We start from the raw sequence: 10,543 nt of genomic DNA on the forward strand, positions 1-10,543 counted from the left end.
TTGGCTAGTGCCCAGGGCAGCTCTGCCAGCCCAGCAGCAGCTTGGCCTCCATGGCTCTGAGCTCCAACTCTCTTACACACTTGGCTGTTTCCTTGTGTGACGTCTCAACTCCTACTTTTCAGCCTTGTGTTACCCATCTAGTGTTTATTTGGCCACTGATGAATTCAGCCACTGGAAGGTGTCCCTGCTCATGGCAAGGAGTTGGAACTAGATGGTCTATAAGGTTTCTTCCAACCCAAACCATTCTGAGATCCACTCTAAACACATCCTCATCTCTCCAGGCGTTATTGATGTCATGCCCTTACATAAAACCAAGTGTTTTCAAGCACCAGGGCAGAATGTTTCTTCACTTGTAGACCTTCTGCTGTGGTTCCCAATCCATACCCTCACACTTATCTTCCCAAACTGCTTCATCCACCTCCCATGTGTTGGTAAATCAAGTGCCTCTACTGGCACGAGGGATGGAGACAGACCTTGCTGAGAAGGAGATTGGATTGATTGTGGCTCTGATTGTGTCTCTTCCAGCCCTGAATCTGCTGATTCATCCTATTTTTCCTGAGCTCCTTTCCTGAGTCTTTGCTGACATGTCTCTCGACCTGGTCTCGTGTGTGTGTGAGGTCTTGTGTGTGATACTTACTGAGCTGTTGTTGTTTCTCCACCTTTCCTTGGGGCCTGCAGCAATTTCATACCAGCCCCAACCATTCCTGAGGCTCCTGTTCAGTTCCCCAGGCTGGATCATGGATCAGCTCCTTCCTGAGACGTTCTGGTGGATCTCTACACTCTTCTATCCCCATCTCTGTGCAGTTAGGATTGTACAGGCTCCTTCCACCTTCCCATTTGATCCTCCTTTACCCTCAGCTCATTCCTCTGCCCAGTCCTTGTTCTCACTCTGTCAGACTCATCTGGTTTCACTTTAGCAAGGCTTGTTTGTAGTGTAAAACATCCTCAGTGACCTCAATACCTCAGTTTGTCTCCAACAGCTCAGCCAGACTCTTGCTGTCCTCTAATTCCTGACATTCCATGTTCTTCTCCTTGTCTGTCTAGCCAGACTGACTCGTCTGGCTGACCTAGTCTTACTGTTCTGCTCTCTCTGCCTTGGCTTGGACTTTCAAACCACTTCAATCCATGGCAGGAGTCAAGATCATTTATTTCTCTTCCTATTTTATTCCCTGTATTCCATAAATTACCCCCCCATCCTGCCACTGGCATGGGGGTTGTCTTCTCCACGCAGCTGTGAGTTCCCACAGCTCACACTGATCATCTCCTCCTTCTCCTTTTTGATACCCTGAGAATGTCACAGGTTCATTTTGGGATCTCCTGCTGTTTTGGCCTGTCCCTCTGGTGATGGGACTGTGGTGCTGGCAGCAGGACCACACTGTTCCCTGGAAAACCAGCTGAGAGAGGACATCTCACCATTGTTTCATGCCATTCCCTGCAGATATCAACGAGTGTGAGCGAGACCCGTTGCTGTGCCGAGGTGGAATCTGCATGAACACTGATGGCAGCTTTGAATGCATCTGCCCCCCTGGCCATGAGTTGACTTCTGAAGGCAACACCTGCATAGGTGAGATGATGGAAGGCTGTGGTACCCCGAGGGTTCAAGGGGAATCACGTGAGAAGACTTGGAACTCATGCTGGGTGTGTGGATATCTTCTTCTAATCCCACATGCCTCATCCCTGGAAGTATTCCAGGCCAGGTTGGACAGAGATTGATCAACCTGCTTGGAGGACCCAGAGTTGTGGCACTTATTTGAGGGACATGATGAGGAGCCAAGGGCAGGACCATGAGCAGAAGCTCAAGGACAGGTTGGACAAGGCTCCAAGCAGCCTGGAAGGTGTCCCTGCCCGTGGCTGGGGGTGGAATGAGATGATCTTTAGGGTCCTTTCCAACCCAAACCATTCTGTCATTCCATGATATATGGGTAGAACACACTTACCCAAGAAGGACCAAGATCATTCCTGGTGTTTCACTGTCTTTATGTTCTCCATTCTGCTGCTCACTGAACACTGACCAACAGGGCAACAACAAACTCACTTTGAACACCCAGGGGTTGGCCCCAAATGATACCCAGCGTGGCACCAGCATGATTGGCTGCTCAAACTGCTCTTCCCTCCACAGATATCAACGAGTGCTCCCTCAGTGACAACCTGTGCCGCAATGGTCGCTGCGTCAACGTCATCGGCACCTACCAGTGCTCATGTGACTCAGGGTTCCAGGCCACGCTGGACAGGCAGGGCTGTGTTGGTGAGTGGTCTTCTGTGCCATGTAGCCATGCCAAGACCCTGGTATGACCCAGAATCCTCCTGGTGTGATGCTCAGTGGAGTGTCTGAGAGTGGTTCAAGGCCTCTGGAGCTGGAGGATATGGTTTGGGGTTTAGGGGTTAGAGCAGTGACAGGTTAAGGGTTGGACTTGATGAGCTTAGAGGTCTCCTTCAACCTTGATAATTCTATAGTTTAGGGATTACAGCAGTGACAGTTAAATGGTTGGACTTGTTGATCTTACAAGTCTCTTCCGACCTTGAGGAGTCTATGATTCTATGGTTTAGGGGTTGCAGCAGTGACAGGTTAGTGGTTGGACTCAGTCTTAGAGGTTTCCTCCAACCTTGATGATTCTGTGGCTTAGGATTTAGGGTTTACAGCAGTGACAGGTTAAGGGTTGGACTTGATGACCTGAGAGGTCTCCTCCAACCTTGATGATTCTATGATTCTATGATTCTATGAAAGGAGACCCTCCTGGTTGAGTGACAACCAAACCTGCACTACTGGTAAGGGACTGTCATCAACTGTGAGACCACTGTGAGTGGTTGGAGAGAAGGAATGAGGTGTTTTCTTCTTGCTGGGAGAGCTTTGTGTCCTCTTCAGCACCTCTCCCACCTGCTGCAAGGCACACAACCCAACCTGTGACCCAGGCAGCTGCCTGACCTGTCCCTTCTCCCCCAGACATCGATGAGTGCACCATAACCAACGGGGGCTGTGACACCCATTGCTCCAACTCGGAGGGCAGCTATGAGTGCAGCTGCAGTGAAGGTTATGCCTTGATGCCAGACAAGAGATCCTGTGCAGGTGAGTTGTCACCTTGACTCTCTCAGGTGCTGCCTCAGGGACCTCTGTGTCCACTAGCAGTTGGCCACAATGTTGGCTTCAGGGTGATGGGTCTCATTTTGCTTTGTGCTATGATGCCCAACCCTTCTTAGATGCTCCAGAAACTCCATGATTTGATACAAAGCTCCTCCCTCCTGATCCCACAATGCCTGTTCACTGTCTATCCCTTGGCAATGGTCTCCTCTCTGTAGATATTGATGAATGTGAGGACAACCCAGACATCTGTGATGGTGGGCAGTGCACCAACATCCCCGGGGAGTATCGCTGCCTCTGCTTCGATGGCTTCATGGCATCCCTGGACATGAAGACCTGTATTGGTGAGCACAAGGCAGTGCCCTGGGCACTCCAGCACTGCTGTTGGATGGAGGAAGGGCTCCAGAAGGTTCTGGTGATGTTCCATGGTTCTTTTCCTCCTGCAGATGTGAATGAATGTGATCTCAACCCCAACATCTGCCTCCACGGCGAGTGTGAGAACACCAAGGGCTCCTTCATCTGCCACTGCCAGCTGGGCTACTTTGTTAAGAAGGGAACCACAGGCTGCACAGGTGGGAACTCATCAGTCCTAAATCTTGGGGTGCTGGTGGGAGCCCTCACAAACACCTCTCACAGCTGCCATGGAGACAACACCATCCCTAGGGTGTGGTGTGGGAGTTGCTGGGACACCCATGGATGTGGCTGCATGAGGGGAGACCCTCCTGGGCAGGAAGAGATTGCCAGAAAGGCTAGTTGAGACAGGGATGGACCTGTTTGTAGTTGATAGCCAAGCCAGGGCCTTGCCCTTCCTTTGGCTTCATCTTCCAAGACTCCACTCCAGGCAGCTCAAAGCTCCACTCCAGCCTGTCCCCAAAACACCTCATTCCCATGCCGTGAGGTTCAGACTCATGGGACAACCAAACCCATGAGCAGGACTGGACCTGCCTCCCCTCTCCTGTGCTGGGAGAGCTGAGCTGTGTGAGCTGTGCTGTCCTTCCCTCCTGCAGACATCGATGAGTGTGAGATTGGGGCCCACAACTGTGACATGCACGCGTCCTGCATCAACGTCCCCGGCAGCTTCAAGTGCAAGTGCCGCACGGGCTGGCTCGGAGATGGGCTGAAGTGCAACGGTGAGTTCTCAGCCCAGAAGAGCATCTTCCAGTCTCCAGCTGCTCTGTGGGCACCTCTGAAAGCTAGGCTGAGGTGGCACCTGGGTTGGAAGTGTTCTTGAACCTCAGGAGTCTGATGAGGAGAGGCTGAGGGACCTGGCTAGGCTGAGGTGGCACCTGGGTTGGTGCCACCAACCCAGTGTCCTTGAGCCTCAGGAGTCTGATGAGGAGAGGGTGAGGGAGCTCAGTGTGGAGAACAGGAGGGCCAGGGGTGACCTTCTCGCTCTCTACAGCTCCCAGAGAGGAGTTTGTAGCCAAGTGAGGTCTCTTCTCCCATGTAACAAGTCACAGGATAAGGGGAAATAGCTTCAGGTTGTTCCAGGGGAGGTTCAGGTTGGATATTAAGGAAATTTTGTTCATGAATAGAGTTATCAAGCCTTGGGACAGGCTGTCCAGGCCAGGTGGGGGGTGAGTTCTCAGCCCAGAAGAGCATCTTCCAGTCTCCAGCTGCTCTGTGGGCACCTCTGAAGGCTAGGCTGAGGTGGCACCTGGGTTGGTGCCACCAACCCAGTGTCCTTGAGCCTCAGGAGTCTGATGAGGAGAGGGTGAGGGAGCTCAGTGTGGAGAACAGGAGGGCCAGGGGTGACCTTCTCGCTCTCTACAGCTCCCAGAGAGGAGTTTGTAGCCAAGTGAGGTCTCTTCTCCCATGTAACAAGTCACAGGATAAGGGGAAATAGCTTCAGATTGTTCCAGGGGAGGTTCAGGTTGGATATTAAGGAAATTTTGTTCATGGATAGAGTTATCAAGCCTTGGGACAGGCTGTCCAGGCCAGGTGGAGTCTCATCTCCCACGTAACAAGTGACAGGACAAGGGGAAATAGCTTCACGTTGTGCCGGAGGAGGTTCAGGTTGGAATTGAAGGTTTAGGTTGAATATTGAGGAAACTTAATTCATGGAAAGGGTTATCAAGCCCTGGAACAGGCTGTCCAGAGCAGTGGTGGAATCCCCATCCCTGGAGGGATTCAAAGCCATGTAGATATGGCACATGGGGACATGGTTTAGTGGTGAGCTTGGCTGTGTGATGGTCATGACCATAGAGGCTCCAAGAGATGTGTTGGAGCCTCACAAGTGCTTGGACAGTCTCCTGGGCTCCCTGTAGCTACCCACACCACTGACTAGGTGTTCTCCTTGCCCAGACCTGGATGAATGTGCAACTGAAGAGCATAAGTGCAACCTGAATGCCAACTGTGTCAACACTCCTGGCTCCTACCGCTGTGCCTGCCGAGAGGGCTTCAACGGCGATGGCTTCTCCTGCTCAGGTGAGGCCACAGGCTCAACTGGCAGCAGGAACATGGTTTGGGATATGGAATCAGCCCCTCTTTACCACCAGCCTGGCTGTGTCTGGGAGTCCCCAAACCAGGTGTTCCCCAAACCCACAGCAGCATGTCTTGCACCACAGTGACCTTCAGTAGGGATTTACCACCTGTTTGAGGAGCATCAAGGCAATGAGGAGTCTTGCAGCCCCTTCCTCACTTCCACCCAACAGAGGGGTGGGACAAGCTTGTGGGAGTTTTCTGGGCAAGCTGAAGGAAGGTGCCATGTCTGGGTGGGCACTGTGCCAGTCTCACCCTTGGCTCTGTCTCTAGATGTGGATGAGTGTGCAGACAACGTGAACCTGTGTGAGAATGGGCAGTGCCTCAACGCCCCCGGCGGGTATCGCTGCGAGTGTGAGATGGGCTTCAACCCCACAGAGGACAGCAAGGCCTGCCAGGGTAAGTGTCCAGAGCTCTGACTGCTGCTCCAGGATGTCAGTGCCACCTCCTTTCTGGCCTCTCTCCACTGCTCCATCACCACCTGATCCATTACTAAACAAGACCCACCTAAGCAAGACCTCCCCATCACCTGATGGTGCAAAGCTCCTGAGGTGCCACCTCTTCCACTGGTTGATCTTCAGCCTTCAGAGAGGTTGGGCTAAGCCAAGTGTTCATGCCAAATGTGGACAACCAGTGGAGTGGGAGAGTAGGAGTGGTTCCGCTCACCCAGGAGATGATCTCCCATGGCACCAGAACCATGCTGAGATAGGTTACCCACAGCTGGGCTGTGGCTCTGCTTGGACATGGGAGCAGAAGATGTCCTGGCCCTCACTCTGCCAGGCCCTGAGTCCCCAGCATTCCCTGTTTTGCAGACATTGATGAATGCACCTTCCAGAACATCTGTGTCTTTGGGACCTGCCAGAACCTTCCTGGGATGTTCCGTTGTGCCTGTGACGATGGTTATGAGCTGGACAGGAGTGGAGGCAACTGCACAGGTAAGAGCTGTTGGATGAGGACCACTGCTCTATGACCTTGCCCCAACCATGGCAGGGGGTGGCACCAGCAGCCTGAAGCCAGTTCAGCATCCCTGTGTGATGTGGTGATGTGTTGTGCTGCTGGAAGGTGGACCAGGAAGGACCTTGTGTGGCTCTGCTCCTTTCTTCTGCCTCTGGGCAGGGTGGTGGGAGCAGGACAAGGTGAGGTCTGTTTCTGGAAGGGCTTTGCTGACCATCACATGAAGAGCCTTAGAAATCCCATGGTGTGGGGATACACCCTGGACACACACAGGCCTGGGGCTGTGGGTTTGGGGGTAATCTTCCTCTCAGTTGTTGAGTTTCCATCTTTCCACCCTTTCAGACATCAATGAGTGTGCAGACCCTGTCAACTGCATCAATGGGCTGTGTGTCAACACCCCTGGCAGCTACCTCTGCAACTGCCCTCAGGACTTTGAGCTGAACCCCACCGGTGTGGGCTGTGTGGGTGAGTGAGGACCTGCATGGAGAGCACACTTCCCATCCAACACCTTGGTGGTCCTTCTTGGTGGTTCCTCAGAGCTGGACTGGCCATTACCATGGTGACTGACCACTCTGCCCTACCTGAGCTTAACCCAGCAAGAGAAGAGTACCCACATGGCCCATCTTGTGTCACCCACATGGATGGTCTACTTGTTGAAGCAATGTTATTCTAGGGAAGCTCTGGAGCTATTCTTATTGCCTGGGAGTGTTCCAGGCCAAGTTGGATAGGGCTTGGAGCAACCTGGGCTAGTGGAAGGTGTCCCTGCCCATGGCAGAGGGTGGGATAAGATGATCTTTCAGGTCCTTCAACCCAACCCATGCTGTGATTCCATGATTCCATTCCTCTTGTGTACACAAGCTTTACTGGAGAGGCTTTGCTCACCCAACCCTGTCTTGGTGCAGATACTCGTGTTGGGAACTGCTTCCTGGACACCCAGGACCGAGGAGATGGAGGGATCTCCTGCAGTGCAGAGATTGGAGTTGGGGTCACTCGTGCATCCTGCTGCTGCTCTCTGGGCCGAGCCTGGGGCAACCCCTGTGAGCTGTGTCCTCCAGCCAACACCAGTGAGTTGGGGGAGTGTCTGGGGTCAACTTGGGCATGGGCTGGATGGGCAGGGAAGAGAGTCAAGGATTGCTTCCCTATAGCTTCTAAACTCAGGCTGGAGGTCCTGAGGTCAGGATTTGTTGTCATCATGGTGGAGAAAAGGAAGCTGAGGGATAAGAAGCCAACCCTGCTGTGTCAATTGACAAGGGCAGGGGAGAAGGGACGTGGGGTGGAGGGGATTCCACTGGTTGTGCCTGGTGGATCCAGTTTGGAATCCTTCATTCCTAGTCCAGTGGGCTGGGGGAGGGCAGTGCATGTGGAATGAGCCTATTCAAGGGTAGACAGGGCAGCAGCTAAGTTGGCTTAACATGTGGTGAGAGTCAAGCTGCTCCATCTGGCCCACTGCCACCATCCTCATGGCCTCTTTCTGCTGGGTTTCTCCTGGTTCTCCCTACCCCTGTGTTTCCTGGGAGCTGCTCAGCTCAGGACCTCCCTGACTGACTTTTTCCACAGCTGAGTACAAGACCTTGTGCCCTGGAGGAGAAGGTTTCAGGCCTAACCCCATCACTGTCATCTTGGAAGGTAAGTTGTTCTGAACCCCAGGGACTATCTGCCCTGGCATTGGCCTGGTTGGTTGCCCACTGACCAGCAAATGATGAACAGCAAGTGTTGGAGGTGCTCCAACACCTTGGGTACCAACATGGCTGGAGGTGGTGGTGTGAACCCTCTGGGAGTCCTGAGGTGAAGCACAGCTTTGCCAGGCAGTGAACACCTCCTGCTGCTCTCCTTCCTCAGATATTGATGAGTGCCAGGAGCTGCCAGGGCTGTGCCAAGGTGGCAACTGCGTCAACACCTTCGGCAGCTTCCAGTGCGAGTGTCCCCTGGGCTACTACCTCAACGAAGACACAAGGATCTGTGAAGGTACTGCACTGTGGTGGCCCTGCTGCTCTGTGGGCCTGCTGGGGGTGGCTGTGGAGCTGTGAGTGTGGCTGGGCAGCTCAAGGAATGGTTGGCATCATCATTTCCCCTTTCTCTTCCAGACTTCCCATCCTCATCACCAACTGTCCCTGTTCCCAGTGCCTGGTCCTTGGGCCAGGGCCATCTATACCTCATGCCAAGCCTAGCCCAACCCCATGTCAGACCCTCTGCCAAGTGCTTGGACCTCCACTCTCCTGACCCTTCTTCGTCTCTGCTCTCCTGACCCTTCTCCACCTGTGCCCAGTGCTTTGACCTCCACTCTCCTTTATCTGGCAGATATTGATGAGTGCTCTGCCCACATTGGGATCTGTGGCCCTGGGACCTGCTACAACACCCTTGGCAACTACACCTGTGTGTGTCCTCCTGAGTACATGCAGGTCAACGGGGGAAACAACTGCATGGGTATGGCATGGTCTGAATCCCTAGGGAAGGGCCTGGGGTTGTGCCATGGGCAGCATGGTCATGGCTGAGGGGGTGGAGCAGAAGTGCTGGAATTCCGTGACTGGATGTGGCACTTAGTGCTGTGATCTAGTTGACAAGGAGGTGATCAGAGGTTGGCTTGATGATCTTGGAGGTCTTTTCCGTCCTAAATGACTCTGTGATTTGGGATACTTGAGTTCAGCAGTGCCTCACTGCATCCCTGCAGTGAGGCTGGTGTCCATGTCCATATCCCTGTCCATGCCAGAGGGGCTGGTGCTCACCCCCCAGCAGTTTTAGGGAGGGTGATTCTCATGGGGGGCATCAAGAGACCCACCAGAGCATTGCCATGGGGTATGGTGCAGGACCCAACGCCGTCACTCTGGAGCAGAGCTTCAGTCCATCGCTGCAGCCACTTTGTTGGCCTCTCACTGTGTCCCCTGCAGTCCCTGAGCCCCAGGACAGGACGGGGTGGCATGTCCCCAGCAGTGGGTGCCCTGGGGCTGGCAGAACTCCTTCCCAGGGCTGGCACGAGCCACTGCCCGTGTTACCTTTGCAGACATTGCTACCGCAACTACAACGACACATGTGAGAACGAGCTCTCCTTCAACATGACCAAGAAGATGTGCTGCTGCTCCTACAACATTGGCAAGGCCTGGAACAAGCCCTGTGAGCCCTGTCCCACACCAGCCAGCCGTAAGTCATCCTCATGCCATGTTGTCCCCTTGCTTTTCCCACACACAGGGGGAGAAGGGAGATCATCATGTCTTGAGTTCTCTCTGTGCCAACCCCTGTGACTCCATGCTGGGCACCATGTAGATCTCCTCCTGTCTGGTGGACACTCACTCCAGCTCCTCCTTTCACCCCATTTTGCCCCCTGGGCACAGCCCTGACCTTGGTGTTCCTCTTGCAGCGGAGTACCAGATCCCCCTCCTTTCACCCCACTCTGCCCCCTGGGCACAGCCCTGACCTTGGTGTTCCTCTTGCAGCGGAGTACCAGATCCTGTGTGGGAACCAAGCCCCAGGGTTTATCATCGATATCCACACAGGGAAGCCCATTGGTGAGTAGATCCTCCATGCCTTGCAGTACCAGGTGTGCTCCTGACCCACCTCTGTCATCCCATGGTGCTTGGGAGCTTCTTCCCTTCCCCTCTCTTACTAAATTCAGCCCTGAGCAGAGGAGAGACAAGGAAAAGAGGCCTTGGCAGTGCCAGGTGGGAGTGAAGTGGAGGGAGATGAGTTAATCTTCTCCTCCCAGGAGGAAAGTGCAACAGAGGGTGTTGATGGGGGCTGGTGGGGGGTTGTGCTGGGCACAGCAGTAGAGTCAGAGACCCCAGAGACATCTCAGTATTGCAGTGACCCCATGGAGTCCCCATTTCCAGCCTGGTCCCAGAGCCTGGGCAAGTGTTCCTGTTACTGCAGAGGCACAAGGTGGATGTTCTGGGTAGGACCTTCCCAACATGTGCCTTGCAAGCTCTGCCAGTGATCCCACAGCTCCTCTGACTTGTCTGGCTCTTGTGTGAGTCTTACGTGACTCTGTTGTGTAGCCAAACCTCTGCAGAGCTGCCTAGGCTGGTATGACCTGCAGGCTCC

The 10,543-nt window shown here is 53.9% G+C and overlaps 1 protein-coding gene across 1 annotated transcript in view; it reads left to right on the plus strand.

The window, feature by feature from the left end:
* Nucleotides 1-10,543, plus strand: part of LOC103811288 (fibrillin-2-like) — a gene marked incomplete at both ends in the record, with an annotated part of 34,558 nt that overhangs the window by 22,557 nt on the left and 1,458 nt on the right. Inside the window, 16 exon segments of the mRNA XM_009084251.1 lie at nt 1,439-1,564; nt 2,120-2,245; nt 2,942-3,064; nt 3,295-3,420; nt 3,523-3,648; nt 4,084-4,206; nt 5,381-5,503; nt 5,831-5,956; nt 6,370-6,492; nt 6,854-6,976; nt 7,414-7,575; nt 8,069-8,137; nt 8,351-8,476; nt 8,810-8,945; nt 9,510-9,646; nt 9,940-10,011. Coding sequence (XP_009082499.1) covers nt 1,439-1,564; nt 2,120-2,245; nt 2,942-3,064; nt 3,295-3,420; nt 3,523-3,648; nt 4,084-4,206; nt 5,381-5,503; nt 5,831-5,956; nt 6,370-6,492; nt 6,854-6,976; nt 7,414-7,575; nt 8,069-8,137; nt 8,351-8,476; nt 8,810-8,945; nt 9,510-9,646; nt 9,940-10,011 — 1,947 coding nt within the window.

This window comes from Acanthisitta chloris, unplaced genomic scaffold, assembly GCF_000695815.1.
Source record: "Acanthisitta chloris isolate BGI_N310 unplaced genomic scaffold, ASM69581v1 scaffold1691, whole genome shotgun sequence".
Taxonomy (NCBI): domain Eukaryota; kingdom Metazoa; phylum Chordata; class Aves; order Passeriformes; family Acanthisittidae; genus Acanthisitta; species Acanthisitta chloris.